The sequence below is a fragment of the Budorcas taxicolor genome, chromosome 25 (assembly GCF_023091745.1).
Source record: "Budorcas taxicolor isolate Tak-1 chromosome 25, Takin1.1, whole genome shotgun sequence".
NCBI classification, from domain to species: Eukaryota; Metazoa; Chordata; class Mammalia; order Artiodactyla; family Bovidae; genus Budorcas; species Budorcas taxicolor.
The window spans coordinates 28773550-28800645 of NC_068934.1; the positions used below are offsets into that span (position 1 = coordinate 28773550).

At 54.6% G+C, this 27096-nt stretch overlaps 1 protein-coding gene across 1 annotated transcript; it reads left to right on the forward strand.

The window, feature by feature from the left end:
* Positions 1-1258: 1258 nt before the first annotated feature.
* On the forward strand, positions 1259-25929 carry SLC37A2 (solute carrier family 37 member 2). The gene is made up of 18 exons (XM_052662318.1): positions 1259-1317; positions 16072-16153; positions 16638-16731; positions 16847-16925; positions 19106-19241; positions 19622-19698; positions 20613-20779; positions 21305-21342; positions 21578-21730; positions 22057-22147; positions 23636-23698; positions 23989-24074; positions 24540-24588; positions 24759-24832; positions 25098-25176; positions 25296-25393; positions 25624-25688; positions 25902-25929. The coding sequence occupies exons 1-18, from the start codon at positions 1259-1261 to the stop codon at positions 25927-25929; spliced, it is 1518 nt and encodes a 505-aa protein (XP_052518278.1).
* Positions 25930-27096: the final 1167 nt, after the last annotated feature.

Here is a 27096-nt window from a genome sequence, read left to right on the forward strand (position 1 = left end):
ACACATCCTAGCCGGCTCCTTCCTGTTCGCTCTTTCCTTTCATTTCTAGTCCCCCACCTCCTGTGCTCTGCTTGTTGGCATCTCCATCTCTGCAGCTAGATACTGGCTCCCAGACTTCCCGGTGTTAAGGGAGGGTTTTACAACTCTGTTTACCTCTTTTTGCCTGATTCCGGGACTGGTAGGGGCCAAGCCCACTCTCCTGGGTCCGATCCTGTCTGGTATAGCCCTTCCCGGCAAGTCTCTGACCTTGAACTTTGGGCCTGGGCACTCCTAGGGGTGAGGGGCAGGGTGGGGTTAGAGCTGAAATCTATTTGCACAGGGACGTTCCTAGTTTATGTCCTAATAACAATTTTATTCTCCAGGCCACGCTTCCCTCTCCACCCCGCTATAGTTCACCCTTGGTTTCACAGCCAACGATCTCACAATAACTCCTTTTTTATAGGTGGAAACATGCCCTGGAACTCTTCAGGCTAGAGGTGTGCAGAATTCTGTGCCTCCGAGGGGCCCTTCACTGTTGCATGGCTGTGGGCCTGCAGACGGGAGAGCAGGGGTGGCCGCGACCCTGTCCCCGTGGGGAGTAGAGTGGTGGCGGGGTGGATCAGAGGGTCCTGTCTGGCTCAGCGCACGGGCTGGAATCTGAATGGGACAGCAAGTCCCTGCTGGGACCTGGGAAGTGTGTTTGGGGCCAGGGGGCGCTCGCACTCAGATCGCGGTCCTGTGGTGGGGCAGGGAGTGGGGGCGTGGGCGGGGGAGGGGGGCGGGGGAGGGGGGCGGGCGGCGGGGTGTTAGTCCTGGCCCTGCAGCCGGCCTCAATTTCCCCGGTGTCGGGGTCGCTAGTAACCAGGGTAGGAAGGCGCGGCAGGAGCCGCTGCGGGTAGACAGAAGGTCGCTCAGAGGCGGCTGCATGTGTGATCGCAGCTTTCGGTTCCCCGAGGGAAGTGAGCCGGCAAGTTCGGGCTGAAGGAGGGGCCCACAGAGGCGCGGAGGGCCGCGGGTCCACTGCCCGAGGCGAAGCACGGGAAATTCGCGTGCGAGCGGACGGACCAGAGGATGGGCAGGCCGTGTGCGCTCTGCACAGCGCCCGGCGGCCCCGAGGGCGGTCAGGTGCAAGGGGGCGGGGGCTAAAGGCCACGGGTTGCGGGGTCGGGGCGGGCCGGCCGGCGGGGCATTTAAACCCCGGGGATTGTCAGCTCGGGACGCGTGCCCAAGCTCCGCGTCCTCCTCCGCTCCGCCTTCGCTTCGGGTACCGCCGGGCAAGATGCGGTCCTCTCTGGCGCCCGGCATCTGGTTCCTCCGCGCCTTCTCCAGGGACAGCAAGTGAGCGGGGCTGGGGCGTTGGGGGCACGGGGAGCGCCGGGCCCCGCGGCTTCGCTACTGAGACCCGACTCCCGGAGTCCCAGAGCGCTTGTTGGGGTGAGGCTGGGGGGTTCTGGTAGCATCTGGCCGGCGGTCGGCGGGGAGGTGAAGTGGCACGTGCTCACTCCGCCTCTCCTGAACCCCTCCCTGGGACGCTGCCCAGGAGCGTCTCCGCTTTGTCCTTTCGCATCCTCACCTCCGCGCACACACACTCCCCTCTGGGGGAGATCCGATTCAGAGCGCCTCCTTTATCACCCGGGGGACCCCCGGTTTGTAGACTAGGGAACCGAGGTCAGGGCGTGGCAGCTGCTGCTACGAGAAAGTGGCCGTTGGAGTTGCCGAGTGTCCCATTTGGTCTCTTTTAGCCCTTGGATAGCTCCAAGACCAGAACCTAGTGGTCCTGGGAGCTTGCCTTGAGCAGCTCCAGGCCCTAAGGGACACCCCCGGGGAAGGCACACCTCTCAGATCAGGGGGCAGCTGCTCCTCAACTGGCTGGTCACCCCAGCAGCCGGCCAGCGACTTCCTCCTGACTAAGGAGGCTTGAGGAGGCCACCGGACCATCAGGTGTGTGGTGGGCTAGAGAGTTTTCAACCCACTCTTCATCAGAGGCCACACAGTGGAACACTTTGCTTGGTCTGCACCGTGTCTTTGTTTCGTTCTGTTTCACTTTGTGTTACTTGCCATCACTTGCAAATGATAAAACAACCTTGATAGCCAGACTCCTCCTACGTCTGATCTAGCAATATCAGGCCTAAATTCTCAAATTTTATCATAAAGAGTATTAACACCACCCTTTAGATGGGGTGCAAGCTCTTAGTAGGACCCAGCTTTGTTTTCAAACAAAATCCTGTGCCCCAAACCCCCTCAGTCCTGGGCAAATCAGGATGGTCACCCGAGGCACTTTCCAGTTAGTGACAGTCCTCCTTGGGGACCTTCCTCATCACTACCAGCCTTCCTCATTAATTTATTTATTTGGTATTTTTCAGAAAAAAAGTCAGATGACTCTTGTAAGGATATAAAAATGGACGTGTGTTAAAAAGATTTTATTTCACTTGTGATGAGGGTGCCAGAAGATGGTATAATTGGCACAAAAGAAAATCCAGGGAGGGGAGAATGGAGAGTTACTGTTTAATAGGTACAGCGTTTCAGTTTAGGAAGATGAGAAGGTTCTGGAGATGAATGGTGAAGGTTTCGCAAGAATGTGAAGGTATAAAATGCCACTGAACTGTGCACTTAAAAATAGTTAAATTTTATGTTACAGACGTTTTACCACAATTTTAAAAAGAATACAAAGAAGATGCCCATTTAGGTCAGGAATATTGAGGCAAAACTGGTTGAGAGGGAAGATTATTGAAACTCTGTCAATTCGTGGACATATTTTATATGACTTATTTGTTACTTGGGTTTCCCTGGTAGCTTGGATGGTAAAGCGTCTGCTTACAACGCGGGAGACCCAGGTTCGATCCCTGGGTCGGAACCCACTCCAGTATTCATGCCTGGAAAATCCCATGGACTGAGAAGCCTGGTGGGCTACAGTCCATGGGGTCGCAAAGAGTCGGACACAACTGAGCGACTTCTCCTCACTTCTTCATTTGTTACTTACTGTTTGATGAAATTCAAGGTCAGGGAAAGGCATGAATCAGATAACTTGGAGGGGAAGGCTGTCCTGTAGGCAATGCACAGTTTCCCAGAGAAGCACACACACATTTTTTTTCTCTCCTATACTTTTCTCTGCTAGGATAAAAAATAGTCTCAAAGAATGATTATTCTTGGTCACAAAATAAGGTTGGTCGTGTTAGGTTTGATCTGATTATCTATATACATAATTTACCATGTTAAGTTCACTTGGCTGGAAGTTTTCATAAAGGTTCTGAGACTGGACTTTTAAAAGCCTTCTATTATTTACTGTTCTGAGATTAGGAAGCCAAGCCAAGAAATTGTCTCCACTAGGTTTTACCTGCTATACCTATACATTTATTAATAGACAAATTACCCTCTTCTTAAGGTCCCCAAAATATCCTAAGGTTCCTGGGCCTGCCAGGGAGTGAAGTCCTGATTTGCCTGTAAGGGAAGACAGTAAGCCAGTTTTCTTGGGAGGGTTTGTATTGGCTGTCAATCTTAATTCCTTAAGAGTGGCATCAATATCTGATTAAACGAGTATCATTGTCAAATACAATATTCTAGGCAAGGCCTTGGCTGCAGAACCAAGTTTTCAAATTGTTGTTGTTGAGTCGCTAAGTCATGTCTGACTCTTTGCAAGCACATGGACTGTAGTCCCCCAGGCTCTTCTGTCCAATGGGATTTCCCAGGCAAGAACACTGGAGTGGATTGCCATTTCCTTCTCCAGAGGATCTTCCTGACCCAGAAATCAAACCCACGCCTCCTGCATTGGCAGGTGGATTCTTTACTGCTGAGACACCTGGTAAACTCGTTTTCAAATATGTCCTGATAAAATAAAGAGGACGGATTCTTATTGAACTTTTGCAAATAACCATATTTTATAAAAAGCAAGGAGACAGTAAAAGTTTCTACATTCTGGGGAGTCAGGTAGAGAGAATAAAGTATTTACAAATATTTCATTTCAGTTTACAAAAACAGAATCTCCTAAATTGTTATGGGTTACAGACATATTAAGAAGAAAGAAGAAAGAGCTTTCTTATATATTCAGAACACTGAACGCTATAATGTCACTGACATTCCAAATGTCAGTGACAATCATCCTCATCAGTTCATTCAGTTCTAAGTGATTAATTCTTGTTCTGCTGAATCTTGGGTCAGCAACCTCATAAACCTGTCAGCATTTTTACCTAAGTTTTGGAAATCCTGACTCAGGCCACAGGTATGTTCTTAAAGATACCTGAATGATATCACCAGGAGTCTGTACCCACGAATGTGTACCTGGTCCACTGATTTCGTGAGACAGTGCTCGGCTGTTAAAGATAAAACCTTCGGCTTATAGATGATTGCAGAGCCTTTAGGGAGCATCCAGAATAGAACAGAAACTATCTGTAAGGGTCAGAGACCTGCAAAGGTATGGATTAATTTATTAATGATAATTTTCAAAAGTGAATGATCTGATGAGAAGTCATGACAAGAAAAATGCAGCTAACAGTGAAGTCTGGTTGTTCCTGAGGTATGTAACACACACAAAGCCAACCCAAAAAATATTAGACAGTGTCTAAAAACACACTTAAGGTGAATCTCAAAGAAGATGGTGAACACAATATCTGATTTTTAAGAATGTATAATTTTTATAGAGGAAAAAATCTCAAGATTTTTTGTATCTCAGTATATATACTTTTATGTATTTAGAGATATATAGAAGTCTCAAGACATAATTTGCATAATATACCAAGGGAATACCAAGAATGTCAACTTAGATTTAGTAAGTCCAGGTGACTCAGTGGTAAAGAATCTGCCTGCTAATGCAGGAGACATGGGTTTGATCCCTAGGTCGGGAAGATGCCCTGGAGGAGGAAATGGCAACGCACTCCAATATTCTTGCTTGGAGAATTCCATGTACAGAGGAGCCTGGCTGGCTACAGTCCATGGGGTTGCAAAGAGTCGGGCACAACTGTGCATGAACATACACCAGCAAGTCCTAAACATCTATGTTTTAATAAAGCTCCGTAGGAAAGTCCGATGTACCTCCCCAGTTGAAAGCCACTGACCTAGAGATGCTAGACTCCAAAGAAAGAAGTAAAGTTGCAGCTTAGATAAGATTAGCTGAAGTCATGACTGGTAATACTGTCATCATTAGGCAAAGAACACCAGGATACTGATCCATAGAGACAGATCATGGACCAAGAGGGTATTGAGAAGTCTACAGAAATTTCTCATGCAGCAAACCATTTCTGAGATACTTATATAAATAATCATATTCTACTTCTCTTTTTTCTCTTAATAAACAAAAATACATCTCATTACTGCATATACAAAGTTGTACCTCTCTGCCACTTATTGTTCCTAGTAGAGTCTTATTCATATATATTAACTATACCTTTTAACCAAACTATACCTTTTAACTTGGATTTCAGAGAAAATGAGGGGGCAGAGAGACTGGGTCATTGGAAGTAGCCTGTCCCACACCAGCATTTTAGAAGGGCTCAGAAACACACATAACTTTCTACAGCTGCACATGTCATTGAGACACTTCTTGAAGTGTGAATCCAACCACGTCTCCCAGGTTTAAGACAGATCTGCATTGAAATCCTCTCGCCACTGTGTGTTTTTGAATAGTTAACTTCTCTGAGCACCATCCCCTGCTGCCCCCGCATCAGTAAAAGTTGGGTGGGTTCTTGGGGGCAAAAGTGATCCATGAACGTTCTTGAGCTCCCGTGGCTGATGGAGAGCCCACGGCAAGTGTTCCTTCACTTCTTCCTCCATGTGTGTAGGTTCGGACTCCTAACAAACACCCAACATCACTGTAGTTCTTACTGTAGGCACATGATTGTTTTGAACTCTCAGGCTTACAAAGATGATTAAGACACAGTCCTACTTTCTCGGAATTAAGGATTAAGCTAGAGGGAGGGCGTGTCCCCTCACTATCAAACTGGCTGCTTCCACACGTTCCCAGGGAGGACTTTTAAACAGAAAAGAAGAAAGCAGGCGTTCTGGAGTGGGACCTTGGCGGGTGGGCTCCCCCCAAGCTTTGGCTTTGCCTGTCTGTACAGCAAGGATATTTGTAACACCTGCCTCATTCCATAGTTGTGAGGATTAAAGATTGTCACAAGGTGAAGCAGGTAAAATACTTAGATGAGTGCCAGGCTCAGGGTAAGCACTGACTAAACATTAATTATTGACTATTACTCTACTTGCTCTTCCTACCACTCTGTACCAGGCATTGTGTTTGTGGTTCACTGCAAGATCTTTGTTTCCCGGCCTAATTCCCCATTATAAGGACATAATGAGGCACAGAGAAGTTATGCAACTTGTCCAGCACCAAATAGCTAGTCAATGATTGAGCTGAATTTGAATCCAGGTTAGCTGGACTCCCAAGTCCCTGGTCTTTTCCGACTGATTAGAGGGTGGGAGGGGAAAAGAAAACAGAGGCGTTTTGCTTGAGACAGATCACTAAATTTCTGAGGCTTCAGGTCCTTGTCTTTAAAATGGAAATAACAATGTACCTCTAGCCCAGGGCTTTGGTGAAATTAAGTGAGAAGACATTGAAAGCACTTAGCCCGGTGTCTGGAGCACACTTAGTCCTTGGGAATGGCTTGGTGCTTGTCAGTTTCTGGAGGTGGGATTCATCTTCATTAGAAAGGAAAGGTAGCATTTGACGGGCTGGATCGGGAGGTATTCTGAGCAGAGGCTGTGGAGTGGCAGTCAGGGCAGGGAGGTCACAGCCTGTCCCTTCGGCACTGGTCACCTGCTGGCGGGAGCCTGGGGGTCTGAAGGCATGGCCCCCGGATAGGAGGCTGAGAGGCAGGTGGCATGAGCTGTGCCAGCAGAAGGCAGAGACTCAGAGGAGTTTCTGCCCAGGAAGATGGTACCCCCCACTTCCTCCTCCAGTCAGACCCCTGCTGTGTCCGGCGGCCCCTCCGAGTCCTCCCTGGTGCTGGGCCTAGTCTAGCCGGTGCCCTCCCCCTGTGCCAGCCTCTGAGTGGGCCTGTCTGGGGGCAGATGGCAATGTGGGCATCTCGCCAGAGAGATGACTATGGTTGCTGCACATGGGGCTGGGCCCATTTTCCTGGGACCTGTGGCGGGGAGAGAAGCCCGTGGGAGGAGGAGCAGGAGCCGGATGAGCAGGAATGGGATGAGGCACCGGACGGGCAGGAAAGCAGAAGTTGTGAACTCCCTCATAGCAGTCCTCCCCCACATTCTAGTCCTCCCATGGGAGCTGGAACGGTGAGGCAGGTGGTAGTTGCAGCAGGGACCAGAGGATCTGTCTGCCAGAGTTTGCTGAGGGCCTGCTGCCAGGTCCCTCGCAGCTCATAGTCCTTATGGACATCTCCTGTGATGTTCAGTCCCTCAGTCGTGTCCAGCTCTTTGCAACCCCGTGGACTGCAGCGCGGCAGGCTTCCCTGTCCTTCACTCTCTCCCTGGAGTCTGCTCAAATTCATGTCATTGAGTTGATGATGCCATCCAACCATATTATTCTCTGTCGCCCCCTCTCTGATAGGAGTTCGCTGTCTTATTTATTTCTTTGGCTGTGCCCAGTCTTAGTTGGGGCATGCTGGGTCTTTAGCTGTGGCATGTGAACTCTTAGCTGTGGCCTATGGGATCTAGTTCCCTGACCAGGGATCAAACCCCGGGGCCCCTGCATTGGGAGTGCAGAGTCTTAGCCACTGGACCACCAGGAAGTCCCTTAGTATCTCATTTAAAGGAAGATCGAAGTGAGACTGAGAGGTGAAATGTTCTCTGCATTAATCCCCAGGGCCACCTCGATGACAGTTTACTGTCTCATTTAAAAGAAGCTCAAGCAGAGGCTGAAGGTGAGACAGCTGGCCCAGGGTCGCAGTCACAGGACCAGAAGTTAAGACTCAGCCTCTTGTTGGTCTAACGAACTTTTCCCTGTTCTGCTGTGGCTTCAGACCAGGGGTCCCAGACGCTGCTTAAGCACTTTTCTCTTGTCTTATTTTCCTGGTACCCAGTAAGGATGAGCTGTGATGGTGAAAGGCAGCTCTGAGAAGGAATGAGAGATCCTGGCAGAGGACCTGGAGGGCTAAGCCTGTCCCCTGTCCCCACTCTCGCACCCCCTGCCCCCACCCCGGTCCTCAGGCTGATCCCCAGAGAGCATGTGACCCTGGTCGCTCCCCTCCCCCACCCACCCATGATCGCTGTCTTCTCCCCCAGCTGTTCTGCTTCCTCTTCTTCTCTGCTGTTTCCCTTTTACGGAGCAGACTGAAGAGCACTTCCTTGGCTCTGGGTGGGGCAGTCTGCCCCAGGGGCCAGCGGCTAATCTAGAAGGCAGCAGGGGTTTGGGAATGGTCTGTATGGATGGCCAAGGCCTTATGTCTTCCAGTCGGCGGTACCACCTGAGCACTGAAGTTGAGGTTGAGCAGTTCCCAAGTGATACCAAACTGGGGCCAGACACCAAGGGTGGAGTCGGTGAAGCCCACAACCCCCACCCCCCCATGTCACAGCCCCCGAGTTGGTATGTGGGGTAGAGGTGAGGTGGACAGCTTTGCTGCTCCCGTTTTGGCCTCTGGCTCATGCCTCACTCCCTGGATCCTTCATGCTGGGGAGAAGGCATAGAGGAGGGTAAGCCAGGGGCCAGGCCTCCGGAGACTCTCCAGAGGAGGGCCCCCATCCTGATGCCCTGGCAGGACCACAGCCTTGCCACCATCAGTGCATTCCACTGGTGCTGTTTGCATAGCCTCTCTGCAGAAGAGAGACCAGCTCCCTGCCCACTTCTCCCAAACTCTGCCAGCTCTCACACGCTCCCAGAGGTTTTCCAGGTATCCACACGACACCTCATGCTGTAGCTGAAAGCCAGGTCTTTTCATTCTGTCTGAATACTCGGGGTTCTCCTGCTTAGATTCCTTCTCAAAACAAAGCAGTCTAGCAATCTAGCCTATAGTTTCCACTCTCCTAAAAAAGATTATGATGTACTCGTTCCTTCTAGAAGGTCCTGGGCTGCTTGTGCTACTAACCAACGACTCCCTTCTCCAGAAGGACCTTGGGACCGAGCCCAGAGTCCCCGCGATCCCTCTGAGCAAGTGCCTGAGTCCCAGCTGGAGGAAAGGGCAGCACGTGGAGGATCCGATGGTCAGGCTGCGCTCAGCTCCAGGAGGGCTTTGTTCCTCAGAGGCCGTCATGGACCTGGCCCGTCCTGTATGGCCTGTCTCCATCCCCTCCTGTCAGTGGAAAGCCGGGCTCGGGGGCTCTGCCCTGTGCGGTTTGTTCCGGCCTGGCCTTTCCCTACCAGGCTGTGTCCCAGTGGTAGTGGAGGACTTGGCAGGAAGCGCAATGATGGCATCGTCACCACTGCCCTGGTTCTTACCATCCCCAGCCCTCTCTCCCTTTCAGATCTGCTGAGTCCCAAAACTGGCACATCCAAGGACAGGCCACCAAGTTCATTTCCTCAGGGCAGGTGCCAAGGTCACCACCAGCCCAGTCTCTCACGTGGCCAACCCGAATGGCCCTATACATCTACTAGCTGCCCCAGACTCCAGTGAAGGGCTGGGCTGAGGCAGGAAGTGATAGGAGAGGGTCAGTGAGGGAGCTCAAGTCCCCCTTGACCTGGGGCCTGAAATGGGAATGGGAACCATCCGCAATGTGGTTGCAAAGCCAGGAGGGGGATGCAAGGACCGGGGGATGACCCGGTAGACGCTGGGTGAAAGGGACCTCTCGCCACTGTCTCCTAAGGTCCCTCTCCTGGGCTCTTTCTTATTTTCTATTGTTGCGCTGGTGGTAGTAGCAGGTCCTTGGGGTTTTGTTTGTTATCGGTCACTGCTTTGGCAGACATTGTTCTTTGTCCCTACCTCAGAAGCATTTCTAGTGCAAAGTCTTAACGAGGTCCATAAAGCTATTAGCATGCTCATTTGAAAGAGTAAGTTGGACTGTCAGCTAATAGTTAAGAGATAGCCAGTCCACCTCTCTATCTGACTTGGTTACTCAGTAACCAGTGCTGGGCAAGGGGAGGTGAGACTCTCGGAAGTGACATTTCTCACTAACACAGACTTGGAGGGTCCTGGGATAGGCGCCCGGCCCGGAACAGTCTGTGGGCCTTGCTGTGCAGGTTCTGGGGTCCCTGGCTCGCTTGTCCAGCCTGCCCAGCCCCTGGGTTGCCTTCCCTCCCCTCTGCAGCTGCCCTGGGGCCAGCTGGGTAAGGCTAGCCTCTGTGTGTGTTTTGCCCCTGCCCCCCTTTCTGGGGCCCCTTGGTTCTGAAAGAAGGGCTCATGAGAGCAGAAGTGAAACTTGCGGCTTCCACAGGCGTCAGGAGCCCGTCAGCTATCTTCCAGTGAGCTACTGTGAGGTCGCTGGCCTCAGCCCAGCCCTTCACTCCACCCATGTCCCCAGTCCCCTTTGAACTATGGCACCTTGGCCTTTTTCTTTAAGAGATGTCAAAGTGGAATGGAAAGTGAACTGGACCAAGGAGAGGCCCGGCTCCAAGCACGCTCTGCCCAGCTAGCCGGGCCTCTCCGGGCTCCTCCTGCCATCATGCTGGAGTCTAGGCAAGGAGTCCCAGAGGAGGCCAGTGCCCAGCCCGGCATCACACAGCACTCTGAGGACCTTCTGCCCCACAGCCTCCCTCCCTCTAACTCTCCTGCTTTCTTGGGCGTCAGGTTCTCTACGGAGGGATGCGGTCAGAGCTGGGAGAAAGGTCAGCCAGGCCTCTGGGCAGGGCTGGAATCTGGCCGATCGGCATGTCTATGGACCTCTGCTAAGCCTCTCCATCTGCTCCCAAGGGAGTGCAGGGGCGGGCCCAGCGGACCAGCCTGTGCTCTGTCCCCTTGCAGGCTCCCCCGTGGGCACTCATGGCCTCAGGCGTCTGCAAAGACGCCTCCGGCCCAGGTCTGCAAACTGGGCCGGTGGGGAGGAGTGGACTAGCCAGCCTCCAGACCCCTACCTTACAGGCACATCCAGGGCCTGCAGCCCCGACTACTCAGAGCAGCTTGGTGCCCACCCCCACCCTGCTCACCTCCCGCCCGCTCCAGTTTTCCTTCCTCAAAACCTGAAATCACCATCGCTGTCATTTTTAAGTGTGGACTGCGTGTCAGAAAACTGTAAGAGGTATGCATCATCTCATCAACCTATCAACAGCCCTGTGAAAGAGGTGATAAACTGTACTTTCAGATGACACACAGGTGTAAGGAATGAAAGGTTTCACCTGATTCCTGAGTCCAGGGCACCACCGAGGGTCTCCCCGGGGGTGGCCGTGTGCCTGGGGAGTGGCTGTCAGGATGGACGAGGCAGAGGAAGCCGGCCCTGCCTTCTGCGAGGAAGCCCGTCTGGAGTTTTCCCAACTTACCAGCAGGGCAGAGCCCTGGGTCCCCACCTGGCTGGTGCCCAGAACTCTGTGACCTAGAAAATCCCATCCCTCTTCAGTGACGTCCCGTCACCCCAAGAAACAGTCCAATCTCGCCCAAGGCCCTCCGTGACCTGTCCCTTTCCTCCTTCCCAGCGCCCTCACCTGCCGTGCTTGGCTCAGCCCCACCTTCCAGACACCCTGAACTACACCCTGAACCATACAGAGTTCCCCAAACAGGTAGTGATATTCACGCCTTCACGCTGCTGCACACGCACTTCCCCTCTCCCTGGCCCTGCTCCCACCCCAGCCTTGGTGAACCTGGCTGCCTCCTGCTAGTTTGTAAAGACTGTGCTGAGACCTCACCTCCAGGATTCTTTCTTTCCTTTTTAAAAAAGTTTTATCAGAGTATAGTTGCTTTACAATATTGTACCAGTTTCTGCTGTATGACAAAGTGAATCAGCTATATATATATATATATATGTCCTCTCTTTTTGCATTTCCTTTCCTGTTAAGTCACCACAGAGCACTGAGTAGAGTTTCCTGTACTCTACAATAGGCTCTCTTTAGTTACCTATGTTATACTTAGGGCTTCCCAGGGAGCACTGGTGGTAAAGAACCCACTTGCCAGTGCAGGAGATGCAAGAGACCTGGGTTTGAGCCCTGTGTCCAGAAGATCCCCTGGGGGAGGGCATGGCAACCCACTCCAGTATTCTTGCCTGCAGAATCCCCATGGACAGAGGAGCCTGGCGGGCTATAGTGTATAGGGTTGCAGAAGAATTGAACATGAGTGACGCGAATTAGCACACCCATCAACAGTGTATACACATCAATCCCAATCTCCCGATTCATCCCACCCTCCGCTTCCCCTCTGGTATCCATACTTTTGTTCTCTAAGTCTGCGTCTCTTTGCAAATACCCTTTTTCTAGCTTCTACACGTACAGGTTAATATACGATGTTTGTTCTTCTCTTTCTGGCTTCCTTCACCCTGTAGGACAGTCTCAGGTCCGCTCACGGATTCCTCTCCTGCCCCTGCCCCCAACCCAGCCGGTCTGGGCGTCTCCCCTCTTTTGTAGCACAGTCGCACCGGCCCCGCTGTCTCCCTGCTGCCCCGTGACCCCGGGGGGCAGCGGTCTCTCCTACGGTTGGTCTCCCCAGGCCCCTGGCTCAGGGCCGGGCACGCGGTGGGATGCGCGTGGGGGTGGGCCGGCAGACCGGATGTCCGCAGCGGGCCCGGATGTGCTCGCTGTTCCGTCACAGCTTCCCCCACCCGAGGGAGAGGACCCAGGTGGGGGCAGATAAGGAAGAGCACCGGGGGCCACCGGCCGGAGACAGTCCAGGGCGGCGCTCCGAGGTGCCGCCCAGGTGGGCGGGTGCCGGCCCCTGGGGCAGAAGCCGTGAGGTGGGGAGCGCAGGGGGCCGCGGGTGGGGAGGAGAAGGGTGGCTGCCAGCGGGGCTGTGCCTTTTGACCCCTCACTGACTCCGACCGGCTCCCGGGGGCTCAGCGTGGCTGAGGGCAGCCTGGGCCTCACGGCCAGGCCTGTCAAGGCAGGACCGTCAGTGCCGGGGCCTCAGCGGGGCCCCGGGGATCTTTGAGGCCCAGCGGGCGTGCTCAGTCACTCAGTCCTGCCTGACTCTTTACGACTCTATGGACTGTACCTGCCAGGCTCCTCTGTCCATGGCATTTCCCTCTGTCCATGGGATTTCCCAGGCAAGAATACTGGAGCAGGTTGCCATTTTCTTCCCTAGGGTGTCTTCCCCATCCGGGGATCGAACGTACGTCTCTGGAGTCTCCTGAATTGGCAGGCAAATTCTTTACCACGGCACCATCTGGGAAGCCAAGAAGATCTAATTTGTCACCAGAATCACTGCATCCATGTAGCAGCGAAAAGAGACTGGGCTGAGCCCGAGAGTGGAGGTCTGAAGGGTAGCACAGCAGAGACCTAGGGACTAGGGTGAGAGTTACATTGTATTCACCTGTCTTTGACTCAGATATGGTTGATGCTGTTCTCCCTGTACATCTGATGAGGAAACCAGAGGCAAAAAAAATAAAGAATTTGCATCTGGTTGCACAAATAATTAGAGGCTTCCCAGGTGGCTCAATGGTAAAGAATCCACCTGCCAATACAGGAGACCCAGGAGACATGGGTTCGATTCCTGGGTAGGGAAGATCACCTGGCGCAGGAAATGGCAACCCACTCCAGTATTCTTGCCTGGAAAATTCCACGGACAGAGGAGTCATGGAGTTGCAAAGAGTCAGACATGACTGAGTGTGCGCGCTCACACACACACATGTCTACAAAACTTGAAGCTTTTTTCCAGACAGGACACTGGTGAGTGTTAATCTGCAGGGCTGTGGTTTTCTTCCATCCTTTGCTTTCTGAAGAAGCCCAGCTGGGCACAGTCTCCAAATCCTTCCACCCCCTGCCCCCACCCGCTGCCAGATTCTGAAAGTCCCTGATTCAGGAGTCATGAGCCATTTACCAGTTGGAAAACATTGCTGCCACCAAGCTTGTCTATGTGGGTCACTGTGACAGTCCCTGGGAATGACCCCAGATTCCCTGGAGAATCCCTTGTGACTCCCTGCCCCCATGCACCCCATGTCTGGAAGTAGGAGCCAGACAGACCACACAGTAGAGGAGCCTGAAAGCCAGGCTGAAGAGTTGGAGCTTCATTCTTTTCCTCCCCCAAGCTTTAAGCTTTTTATTTTGTACGGAGCTTCATACTTAACGGAATGGAGAGCCAGTGAGAATTATTCAGCCTGGTGACGGCAGGGTACATGTACCTTCATTCTCTTCAGAAGATGAACTATGAGGCAGTGGAGAGATGGAGATAGACCAGAAGTCACGGACGAAGTGAGAAGGGTCCTGGCAGCCCAACCTGATTTCACTCTCTGATGTAACACCCTTCATTTCACAAACAGGAGCCTTCGTAACATGCTTGTGGGGAAGTGATTTGGGGTTTGGAGGCAGATCGCTAGAGAGGGCAGAATGAGCCTCCAGTGTCCTGGCTCTTTGATTCGAGGAGCCCAGGCATAGAATGGGGTTTCCGGTCCCCCTCCCCTCCTTCCCCACCTTCTCCAGGGGATCTTTAAGAAACCAAGGCTCTGGCCTTTCTCCTGGGCTGGAGTCCACGCTGAGCTCTCTTTTTCCATGTACTTCCTGGCTCTGGGATGCTGAGTCGGCTCAGCTGATGTTCTGCTGGGGAAGCAGTGACTCAGGAGGACATGGGGGCCCTCCCCCAGATCCTTAGGAGAAGGGGGAGAGTGGGGCGGGCAGTGGAAACTTCAGTGGTGCCTGGCTGACCTGTGTTTTCCATCTCAGATCAGAGCATGGGATGAGAAGCGGGGGTGGGAGAGGGCTGTGTGATGCATGAGCCACAATGGAAAGAGTGACCCTTCTGTCTGGAGGAATGGACTAGAATGGAGCAGGCAGAGGACCTGGTCCTGTCAACCGGCTTTTCTCAGCTGCCACATTTCCCTCTATGTTTTGGACTCTGCTCCTACTGGACTGTAGCAGGTGCCATATCTGCAGTGTTCTCGGCTTCTCTGGTGGCTCAGACGGTAAAGAATCTGCCTGCAACGCAGGAGACCTGAGTTCGGTCCCTGGGTGGGGAAGATCCCCTGGAGAAGGGAATGGCTACCCATTTCAGTATTCATACCTGGAGAATCTCACACACAGAGGATCCTGGAGGGCTACAGTCCATGGGGTGGCAAAGAGTCAGACACGACTGAGCAACCAACTAGGCTTACGAGGAGTAGCTGATCTCGCTTTAAAGATAGACCATTTCTGAAAGTTTGGAATCAACATCTACACACTGATATATTTAAAATGGGTGATGTATATGTACAGCTCAATCCCTTCGCTGTTCACTTGAAACTACCTCAACATTGTTAATCAACTGTACCCCAATACAAAATGTTTCTGGTGTTAAAAATAATAAAAAAATTTAAAAGTAAAATAAAATGGATAACCAGCAAGGACCTACTGTATAGACAGAGAACTCTGCTCAATGTTATGTCGCAAGCTGTATAGGAGGGGAGTGTGGGGGAGAATGGATGCATGTATATGTATGGCTGAGTCCCTTCGCTGTTAACCGGAAACTATCACCACATTGTTCATCAGCTGTGGCTCAGACGGTGAAGCGTCTGTCTACAATACGGGAGACCCGCGTTTGAGCCCAGGGTTGGGAAGATCCCCTGGAGAAGGAAATGGCAACCCACTCCAGTACTATTGCCTGGAAAATCCCATGGACAGAGAAGCCTGGTAGGCTACAGTCTGTGGGGGTCGCAAAGAGTCAGACACGACTGAGCAACTACACTTTCACTTTCTTTCACCCCAATACAAAACAAAAAGTTTTTCAAACAAAGAGACACTTGGCATGCATCCTCCTCCTCCTGGCTCCCACCATTTCCAGTATATAAACACAGTTCTGTCTCCCTGCGCCCCTATCTCTCTCGCACACATGCACACAGAGGCACCCTGATCTTAGGGAGGACAGGGAGAAGTAGAGGAAATGGGCAGTGACAAGAGCCGCAGAGGGCACTTTGGGGCCGTCTAGGATGCCGCCGCTGGCCCAGCTCTGCTGGGAGGCCTCTGCCCTCGGGAGCAGGAACTCTGAGCACTCTGGCCTCTGGGCACCTGTCCCTCCCCTCCCCGTGGCCTCTGCCCCAAGCAGCTTGTGTCTGGAGGGGAGCGTTGGTGGTGCTGCCAGAACGGGCACAGGCAGACTGCTTCCTGGACACAGTGCAGACGGTAGGCCTGGACTCCCTGCTCACCCAGATGCCCACCTTCCCCTGCAGGTACCGAGCCTTCATCCTGCTCATCACCTTCTTAATCTACACCTGCTATCACATGTCCCGGAAGCCCATCAGTGTCGTCAAGGTGAGCTGGCCTGGGGGTAAGGAAGAAGGCAGGACTGCTAGCCTCAGCAGAAATACGGAAATACTTCAATAGAACAGCCTGGAGCTCAGTGAAGCCCCATCCTTGTCCCTTATCTTGGTCACCAAGTCTGTCTCTTCCCCCTTGGCTGACTCCCACTGTTAGCAGTTCTTTTTCCCAGGAGAGTTTCCTGGGTTTCTTCACCAAGAGAGCGGTGTCAGGGAACTGGGGTGGAACCAGAGAGCAGGCACCTTGGGTCCCCTGGGTGCTGCTCATAGACACCCCTTGCCCTTCACCGAGGCTCTGCCGCGGCCCCTTGTCCCCAGAGCCATACCTGCCAGACCGGGTGTCAGAGGAAGATGCAGGGAGTCCAGTGGGGAGGGGCAGTGGGCTGCTGTGGTGGGGAAGGTAACTGGCTCCCTTGCGGGCTGGGTTGACTCTGGGGCCACCAGCTAACCCCTGACCTGCCCGCCCGTCGCCTCTCCAGAGCCGTCTGCACCACAACTGCTCAGAGGTGATCCAGCCCCTCAATAGCACCCACAGTCTCAACGACACCACATGGTGCAACTGGGCCCCCTTTGGTAAGAGCGGGGTGAGCTGCTCCTCCCCATGCCTGCTCGCCATCCAGGTCCAGGAAGAACTTCTTGCTGGGGGCATCCAGACAGCGAGCTTTCTGTCTCCCCCGTCTGCCTTCAGATAAGAGCAACTACAAGGAGCTACTGGGGGCCGTGGACAACGCCTTCCTCGTGGCCTACGCCATCGGCATGTTCATCAGGTAAGAGGCAAAGCCTGCGCTGTCCTGCAGGATAGCTCAGGCTGCTGTCTTCTCTACACCAACCTGGGGCAGCGGGGTCAAAGAGAGAAAGTTGTTGGAAATGAGACAAGCCTTCCACACATCCCGTCACCCGTAGCTGGCGTGTTGCCACTATCACCCAGCCTGCTCCTTCACCTGGCTGACTCCCTCTCTTAGTAATTCTCCTGCAAAGGCCTTCCTGGATCTTCTTTTGAGTTTATTCACTCAGATGGCATGTCAGCAGTGTGGCTGGAATATGGTCTGTCCTGGACAGGGGTCCTTCACGGATAACCCGAAAGCTGAAAACCCAGCACAGCATTTATGTAGCAAGCATGATGTTTGTTCCCAGGAGTTGAGGGTGGCTGAGGCTGGGTACTACCTTTAGAGAGCTTACAGCCTAATGGAGTGACCAATACTTCAGCAGCTATGTTATAAACAGTGTGGTGGCTCTGAGACAGAGGTGGCTACGTACAGAGCTCCAAGGAGTCACTTTGTCTGAGCTGGGATTAGAAAAGAGGGGTCAGGAAAGGCTTCTTGGAGGAGATGACATTTGAACTGATGAAGAGAAATTGGACTTGACTCATTTAAAAAGACCCTGATGCTGGGAAGGATTGAAGGCGGGAGGAGAAGGGGACAACAGAGGATGAGATGGTTGCATGGCATCACCGACTCAATGGACATGAGTTTGGGTAAACTCCGGGAGTTGGTGATGGAGAGGGAGGCCTGGCATGCTGCAGTCCATGGGATCACAAAGAGTCAGACACGACTGAGCGACCAGACTGAACTGAACAGAGACAAGAGTCTTTCCCAGTGGCTCAGTGGGTAAAGAATCCACCTGCAAAAAAAAAAAAAAAAGAATCCACCTGCAAGGCAAGAGACAAAGGAGACTCGGGTTTGATCCCTGGGTGGGGCAGATTTTCTCGAAGAGAAAATGGCAACCCTCTCCCACATTCTTGTCTAAAAAATTCCTTGGACAGAGGAGCCCGGGGGGTTACAGTCCACAGGGTGGCAGAAAGTTAGACATGACTGAGCATGCTCGCACCAGGGAGTCATGGCTTGGTGAAATAAGGCAGGTGTAGTTTGAAGCAGCATGACTGCACAGAGGGCAGGGGCTGGACTGGGGGACTCGCAACAGGCTCACCAGCGTGTAAAACGCAGGAGACAGGGCTGAAGAGTGAGGTCATTGTGCACTAGGCTGTGAGCACAGGAGAGCCACTGAGTGGGTGGCTCAGTGGGTGTCATGTTCAGACCTACATGTCAGACAGATCCTGACAGGCTGACGGAGGCGGACTTGAGGGAGAGACGGGCTGATTGGCTTTTCTGGTAACTCAGACAGTAAAGAATCTGGCTGCAGTGTGGAAGATCGCCTGGAGAAGTGAATGGCAACCCACTCCAGTATTCTTGCCCATGGACAGAGGAGCCCAACTGGCTATAGTCCATGGGGTCACAAAGAGTTGGACACGACGGAGTGACTAACTTCACTTCAGGGCTGACTAGCGGATCAAACTAAGGAACAGATTTGACAGTAGCTCCAGCTGGGCTTGGAGGAAAGCTTGAGTTAGAATGGTATTATTAATAGAGATGGAGAGAAATGATGCGCTGGAGAGAAATAAGAGGAGCAGCGGGCAGGTCTTGGAGGTCACTTGTGGACGGTGGGCTGCAGGGACAGGAGACTGAAGTAGCTCATTCCTGGCTTGAGTGGCCAAATGTGGGGGTGCCATCCAGTCCACTGAGGGGCACAGACACGGGGCAGGGTCTTCGAGGGAGGCAGAGGAGTCCAGTCTTTGGAGTTGTTGATTAGCAGCTGTTTAGGAGGCACTGCAGTCAGGATGTCCAGAAGCAATGTGGATATGATCCTGGGAGAAAGTTCAGGGCTGTAGACATACAGCTGGGCCATGTACGTGTACATACGTGGCAGGTAAAACCATAAAGGTGATGCAAGAGAAGACGCACGAGATGGGCTGGTCAGCCAAGGGGGAAGAGGGTCACGGGGATGTTACAGAGGCCACTTTGCCAGGCACGTTGCGAGGCCCGTCGTCAAACAAAGCAGAGGTGCCTAGTGGCAACACAGACGTCCCTGGTGGGGCCCCGGGGGAGCCAGGAGGCAGGGGGCAGGGGTGCGAGGTAGCGGAGATTAACCACGAATCCAACTCTCTCTGCAGTGGCATTTTTGGGGAGCGGCTACCCCTCCGGTACTACCTCACAGCTGGAATGCTGCTCAGCGGCCTTTTCACCTCACTGTTTGGCCTTGGGTATTTCTGGAACATCCACGTGCTCTGGTACTTTGTGCTGGTGCAGGTACGAGCCTCCTCCGTCTTGCACTCGGGCCTCTGTTCCTGCACAGAAGGATCATAGAGGCTGTGAGTCCTTCCCAGCCGCTCCAGGTCACGGCAGATCCCGACTCAGGCTCCTTTATCACAGTGCGGGGTCCCCTGCCCATAGCCAGGGTAGCCTCGCCAGCTCAGGGAGTCTGCACTGAGCATCAGCCTGAGGTCCCTGGAAGAGCCTGTGAGGCCCAGTCTCTGCTGTGGGGACCTCGGGTCAGAAGGGCATCAGCTGGTGGGTGTGTGCACGCGTGTGAAGGAACGGGGTGCATAGTGTGGATTCTGGAGGGCTCCCCCATTCCAGAAGCTGCACCACTCAGTCCAGGGGCCTCTGTCCCCCCACTTTCCCTGTAGATCTTCAATGGACTTGTGCAGACCACGGGCTGGCCCGCCGTGGTGAGCTGCGTGGGCAACTGGTTCGGGAAGGGCAAGTGAGTGTGACCAGGGAGGAGGGTGGGCATTGCCTGGGGGTGCTGGGCTGGTGTGGGGGCAGGAGGTCCCTTGTGGCCTCTGATACGATTTTAGGAACAAAGATTAGAAATGAGCCTCCGTCCTGCTGACTTTCACAGGCTGGAATACAAACGTTTTAGTGACTAAAAGCAGTCATTTTTTTTTTCATTGCTGAGGTTTTAATCCTTAAAACCTGCCATCTTGCTTATGCCTTTTCCTCATAATAGATGAATTTCAATTTTGCATGAAGACAAAAATGAAGCCTATAAAACTCTGTGTGTGTATATATATAAATACATATATCCATATATTTTTAATGCATATATATGTATATGTCTTATATATTTATTTATTTTTCCGTTGAACTGGCTTTTGTGCAAAAAAAAAAGTTTCTTTTGGGCAGAGTTTCTCAGCCCTGGCACTGTTAACACTGTGGGCTACATTTGGGGCTGTGTAATTCTTTGTTGAGGGGCCATCCTACACACTGTAGCATTTAGCAGCCTCTACCTGCTAGACACCACCAGCACACTCTGGGCTGGATCACCAGAACTCTCCAGACAGTGTCCATGTCCCCTGGGGGCAATCACCCTTAGCTAAGGCCCTCAGAGACACAGCCTCAGGGCAAGAGAAGAAAGGGTGGGGCTGCGGCCCTGAGACGGAGGGGAGACAGGTCTTGCTCAGGGAGCTGGCTGGGGAGCAGGACACCGCAGGCCTGGCTGTCACTCACTTGATGCCAGCCAGCCCTGCCTCTCCTCCCTGACTGGGGTCTTCGGGCACAGAGGCTGCAGGCAGCCAGCTGTTCACACTTGGCTGGGGCGGTCTCCGTGAGCCCGGGGCTTCTCTTCTTACCTTTCCTGCTCTTGCCTCCCTGCCTCCCTTCCTGCCTCCCCTCCAGGCGGGGGCTCATCATGGGCATCTGGAACTCCCACACATCCGTGGGCAACATCCTGGGCTCCCTGCTGGCTGGCGTGTGGGTGGATCAGCAGTGGGGCCTGTCCTTCGTGGTGCCCGGCGTCATCACTGCCATCATGGGCATCATCACCTTCTTCTTCCTCATCGAATGTGAGTGGACCCCTCTCCCTCCATCCCCACAGGGCCAGAGCGAAGCCTCCCAGTTAGGTTCTGGGAGAAGGAGGCTGGTCCCGTGGGAGTCGCGGGGTTGGAGGCCTAGATGTGTGACTCAGAGGACAACCTCTCTGAGTCTTGATTTCTCACGTGGGACACCTGCTTTCCTGGGCTGTGGAGAGTGTCTGTGAGACGTATGTCAGGATGCCCAGAAAATGCTGGCTCCTCTGAGCCTGACGCCGGAGAGGTGGGTTGGACAGCACCCTCTCCATGCTTGCTGCTTTTTTCCTGGCTCCCTGACAGATGGCCCCTGGAGTCATGGCCACGGTCACTTGTAAGCAAAAGAACGAAAGTCCACGAGGCTCTCGTGGTTAGGAGACCCAGGCCTCAAAGGTGGTCTCCGGAGCCCCGGCTCCCTCGTGCTGGAAACTCCATGGGCCCCTTTGTGGGTGTGGGGGTCACATGTCGTGCAGGGTGAGGGCCTGGTCTGCTGGCAAGCTTCTTAGAAGGTTTTCCTTTCAGACCCAGAAGACGTGGACTGCTCCCCGCCTCAGCACCACGTGAGTGTGGCCCCCAGCCCCACTCCACTGGGGGCTGGTCCCAGAGAGGCCTGGGGAGTTGAGGAGGGGCCTGTGTGTCCCAAGTTTGGCCCGTGGGTGGCTCCCTGGCAGGTGGTGAGTCCGGTCCAGGAGGGGAGTGCATACCTCATGCAACTCATCTCACGTGGGTTGTCCCTCTAGCTGGTGGGGGAGTGGTATGTGGACGTGCCCCCAATAAGGGCTCTTCTCTGCTCAGGGTAATCCAGAAGAGAGCCAAGACCACCCTGAGGACCCTGCAAACGGACCCAACTGTAACAAAGAGAGCAGCCTGGAGTCAGCTGTCACCTGCTCCAAGGAAGCAAGTGCTCAGCCTTCCGCCATCAGCTTCTTCGGGGCCCTGCGCATCCCGGTGAGTCATCTGTGGACCAGAAGGAAGAGAGAGGCTCTCTAGATTTTTCTGTTGGGTGTCAGGAGATGGGGACACTCAGGGTGATCCATGGTTTTTGGAGTTTCTTTACGAGCAACGCTTAGGGCAGGGGCCCTCCTGGGGAGGGTAATGTGGCCGGACATTACCCTAGCATTCAGGCAGCAGGCATGTTGCTGTACCTGAGACTGGAGGTGTTCTAGAGGCTGCTCCGTGTGGTGGGCGGTGGAAAGTGCTGGCGCAGGGCTCGGAGGCCGCAGGCCCCAGGCTGTCCTGCCCACCTTCCCATCTGCCCTCTGCTCTGCTCCCAGGGTGTGGTCGAGTTCTCCTTGTGTCTGCTCTTCGCCAAGCTGGTCAGTTACACCTTCCTCTACTGGCTGCCCCTGTACATTTCCAATGTGGGTGAGTACACGGGGAAGAAGAGGGGATATAGGAGCAGGGGGCCTCCAAGGAAGAAACCCGCCACTTATGCTTATGACTCCACGAATAGGCAGGATTTCTGCTGATCCTCTCCTAGCACAGAAGGAAAATTTTTTCTTTCATGGGAAGCTAAATTTTGCAGAAACCCTCCTAGTCCCTGACTGATTCCAGCCACTTTTCCTCACTTGGCACTCAGTCGAGGTTAGGAACTCAAGTCCTCTCTAACGTCTACTCCGGCCTCAAGTGAAACCCCGCTTCAGGCCCATTGGCTCATAGATGGGTGGGATCGGAGGGTCCTGGAGAAACGGTCTGCCTTCTGAATGCCTGCAGGAGTCTCTCAAGCCTCCCCCAGCCCAAGGAAGAGGGCCTGACGAGCTGCCCTCACTGCTGGTAGCCTGGTGGGAAACACCATTCTCTTCCCAGGGGCTGCCGGGATACTTGGGTTATTGATACCCAGTGCCCAGGTCTGCTGGGCTGCCCACCTTGTGGTCTTCCTGTCTCCTGCCTCTGTTCCTGCCCAAGGATGGACAGATGAGGAGAGATCACTTCTGTGGTTAGAAAAGGATGTTTATGTCCTCCCATCCTGGGCCTCTGGTTTTCCCCAGGTGGGGCTGCTCTATTAAGGAGCAGCTCTGCCCCCAGAGCCCAGAGCCCCAGAGCCCCAGAGCCCCAGAGCCCCAGAGCCCTGCCAGGGTCAAGGACCTCTCAGCAGGACCACCAGCCTCCCTCCAGGGCCCTGGGGGAACAAGCTGGGGTCCACACGGTACACTGGGCCACAGGATGCCGTTTGGATGAGTCAGGGCCAAATCTCAAGTCGTAACCTGCCCCCTCCCACCCTCATCCTGTCTGCAACTGAGGGGCCTCCCCCAAAGACAGGGCTAGCGCCAGGGCGGCCCTGTGGACACTGATTCTTTGTTCTGTGGCCTTGATGCTGGCTACAGAGCATGAGTCAACCTTGAGGGCTGGGCTGCCAGTCATGCTGCTGGGCGTCCCTCTTTCTAATCCCAGGGCAAGGTCAGGGGCCTGAGGTGCCCATTTTCCCAGTGAGCCTCCTTCCTGTTTATCAGTAGGGACCTCAGAAGAAGGTGACAAGCTCCTGTGCGGGCGTGCTGCTCCACCAGGGGCGGGCAGGCATGTGGCTGGACGGGCTGAGGCTCAGACAGCACTGGGGTGCCCCCCGGTGGGACAGGGTCCTTGGGGGCCAGATCCCTGTGCTCTCGGAGGTCAAGGCCATCCGACAGGGGAAGAAGGCAGTACAGGCCTGGGGGCCAGAAAGGGTGTCCTGTCCCAAACTGCTGCAGACTCACCTTTGACCTAGGCCAGTCGCTTCCCTCAAGGCCCCCCACTCCCTCCTCCGAAGAAGTGGGCAGTGATCCCGGACTGGGAGTCTGCCGGGACGCTTCCAGCAGTGGCCCTCCACGCTGTCCGCCCTGAGTCCCCAGGTCTGAGCATGTGCTTCATTTTCCACAGTTCACTTCAGTGCCAAAGAGGCTGGGGACCTGTCCACGCTGTTCGATGTTGGTGGCATCATAGGTAAGGCCACGCCCTGCCGTGCCTCTCAGCTGGATCCACCTCTTCTCCTGTCGGGTTGCAGAGAGAAGGGACAGGTTCCCGTGGGATGTGACCTAGGCAGGTGGCCTCAGAGGGAAAAGGTGGCATCCTGCCCAGGTGGCCCTCCTGTGAGCCCTGGGTATGGGGACGGTTGCAGAGGGGGACAATCTGCTGGCCCGGGGTGCCCCGGTCAGGCTCGTGCTGGGTGGACTGCTGGGGCGGTGCTCGGGGGTGCCCATGCCTGGGGCGGCAGTGTGCACCTTGTATTCCAGGCGGCATCTTGGCGGGGCTCGTCTCTGACTACATCAACGGCAGGGCCACCACCTGCTGCGTCATGCTGATCTTGGCTGCCCCCATGGTGCGTAGAACCTCAAGGTCGAGGGCCGGGAGCTGTGTGCACGCCCGGGCATCACACACACACACCCGTCTCTTTGCATGTCTGCAGCCCTGTGCACGGCCAGGGGAGGAGAAGCCAGGATCAGCACAGGGAAAGGGATCCAAACTGAGAATTTTGGAAAAGGGCTAGTGGCTCTTCAACCTCAGTTAGAGAGGGGAATGTCAGCTGCTTAACTTCCTGACCAAAGAAAGAATAAGAGCCTGAGGTCTGATAGGAGAGGAGACTTCTGGGGCAAAGCGAAACAATGGATTACTGCGTGTTAGACCCTGCCTCCCTGGGACACTTGAGGACCAAGAGGCCAGGGTATGAGAGGAAAGAAGGGAAAGCGGGCTTGTGGGGTCTCTAGTCTTCTGGGCTCCAGGCTAATGGAGGTGGCCCACGGGGAAGCCAGCATGTGAGCCTGCCCCCCTGCTTCTCCTCTCTCAGATGTTCCTGTACAACCATGTTGGCCAGAGAGGAATCGGCATCTCCATAGGTGGGGAGCTGGCGCTGCCCTGGGGAGCACACGAGGCTGGCTTGGGGGCACGGTGGGCAGCCTGGGGAAGTGGAGGTTCTTGGCCTGGAGCCTGGGGGACTCACCCGCTTTGGGGCAGAGGATGATGGTGGCCTCTCCTCTCTAACTGGCCGTCTCCATCACCACCTCAGTCATGCTGCTTATCTGTGGAGCCCTGGTCAATGGCCCTTATGCGCTCATCACCACTGCTGTCTCGGCTGACCTGGTAAGCAGGGCCACCTTGGGGCCTGGGCAGGGCCTCTGTCTCCAGGCTCATCTTCCCCACGTCTTTCCCCTTCTCCCAGCCTCCAGAGACGAGATCTTCAAAGTCCTTCAGAGTCCGCCCTGGTTCCCTGTTTCTTCCCAACTCCAAGCCCTCATCGCTCCCTTTCCCCGAGCCAGCCGCTTTCTCAGTCCTAGTCCTGCTCAGGGCGCTGCCTCTTAGTTTGGCCCCCATCCCAACCCACCCCAACTCTGCTGTCTCTCTCCAGGGGACGCACAAGAGCCTGAAGGGCAACGCCAAGGCGCTGTCCACTGTCACAGCCATCATCGACGGCACTGGATCCATAGGTCTGTAACTTTCACCCTGGGCTCTCCCAACAGACCCCCGAGCGTGGTCTTGGGCGGAGTTTAGGATGGAGGGCAGGGCCCCTGCTCCGGGCCCTTCTCTGACACTGTGCTCCGCACAGGTGCGGCTCTGGGGCCTCTGTTGGCCGGTCTCATATCCCCCACGGGCTGGAACAATGTCTTCTACATGCTCATCGCTGCCGACGTCCTGGCCTGCTTGGTAAGAGTTTGGGGGCACACAGATGGGTAGTGGGAGGGGTCCCCTCCTGCAGGCCTGGAATCTGGGGCTCCAAAGTGTCCGGACGATGAGGACTGCTTCCTTTGCACGAAGCACTCTGCCTCCCATGGGTGACCCCCTGCGGAATGGCACTGTGAACAGCCAGCCCTGCAGTCACCCAGCGTTAGGGACTGGTGCTCCATGATCGTGCCTCCCTCCCCTCCTCCCCCCAGCTCCTCTGCCGGCTGGTGTACAAAGAGATCCTGGCCTGGAAGTCATCCCTGGGCAAAGACAGAGGGTAAGTCCTGCAGAGAGAGTGCTGGAGCCCTGTCCACCTGGCCTCACTCCTCCTGGGAGTGAAATCCATTGCTTGGGGGCTCTGCAGAGTCTGAGCCCAGCTCCAGCCCAGACCTCAGGAATGCAGCCCGCGGACCCCGAACGTGCTCCGTGAGCCCCGGCCCAGCCCTCAGCTCCACTAACCTGTCGTCTGTTGTCCCGTGTGTCTCCATAGCTCTAATGTGGCCCTAACCCACGCGTGATAGTCTTTTCCTCAAGTCCCATGACTTTTGTGAGTATTTCCTTCAAGTCTGTGACTACTGTGCTCTTAAGAGTGCATGCAAAGCCTCTCTCTCCTCCAGTGTGATTTTTCTGATTTTCCTGACTTTTCTGACTTTCGCTTTTTCCTTGGGGGCCAGTTCCAAAGATTCGGACTCTGGGCTGAATATGGTGCTTGGGAAGTATTTCCTCAGAGGCCAGAGCCACTGGGAAGGTTGGCAGCCTCTCCTTACGGCAAGTGACAGGGTTTGGGACGGACCCCGTCCCCCAGGACAGAGGAGATGGCGTCTGGGGAAATAGTTTTTCCTCTGAACTCGGACGCTGAGCTGTCTGCACCTCCCAGAGTTCAGAAGCCGAGGGTGTCTGGCCTGTCTACCTGGGGTATGCAGAAAAAAAGCAGATGCCAAGTGAAGCCTCTGGAACAAAACCCCAAGCTGACCTGAAGTGTGGTCTGCCTGTCGCCCAGAGGTGGTGGGTGCGGAGGTGGCTCAGACAGGCTCACAGCTGAGGCTGGGCGTGAGAGGCTGGGCCGTGCAGCTGGTGCTGAGGCTGGGAATATTCTCTCGCTGCCTTTCTGGCTTTCCTTAGGAAGCTCTTGCTTGTGAGAAGTGGCCTGAGCGATGGACCTGGTCTGGATGGTAAACGTGAGGAAGAACCGGCTGGGGGCCTGGGAACCAGCACCATATCTGGGGAGGCACTTCCCTTTAAGGAAGGTGTCATCCCGGCTCAGGGAGAGCAACCCGCAGGGCAGGAGGCATCAGCCGGGTCTCTGTCCTGCCCTGCCCTGGAGGGGGAGCAGAGGATGGCACCTCAAGACCAGTGCTGCTTCCACCTGCTGCCCCCCACCCCCCAGGCCAGGCCTGCGGGGACCCAGGGAGGAGAGGGACTGAGGCAGGAGGGGAGGAGAATGATGCATAGTGAGCATCCGCTCTGGCCGTTGACTTGAGTCCGTCTAGCCGTACTGGCGTCCCTCTCAGCAGCCCCGAGAGGCTCAGAGCTCACGGGACACACCTCAGGCCTTTAGGTCATCCCAGCAGAGCCCGCCTTTGGACCTAGGTGTGTGAGTTCACTGCCATCTGCATCGTCAGCGGGTCTTTCTCTGAGGAAGGCCTGTGTCGGGGGCACGGAGGCACAGAGCCAGGGCTCCGCAC

Excerpts from the sequence above, each read along its gene's own strand:
- SLC37A2 (XM_052662318.1), top strand. The coding sequence starts at position 1,259 with ATGCGGTCCTCTCTGGCGCCCGGCATCTGGTTCCTCCGCGCCTTCTCC. Across the intron at positions 20,780-21,304 it reads CTTCTTCTTCCTCATCGAAT|ACCCAGAAGACGTGGACTGC; the intron begins GTGAGTGGACCC and ends TTTTCCTTTCAG. Across the intron at positions 22,148-23,635 it reads CCTGTACATTTCCAATGTGG|TTCACTTCAGTGCCAAAGAG; the intron begins GTGAGTACACGG and ends CATTTTCCACAG.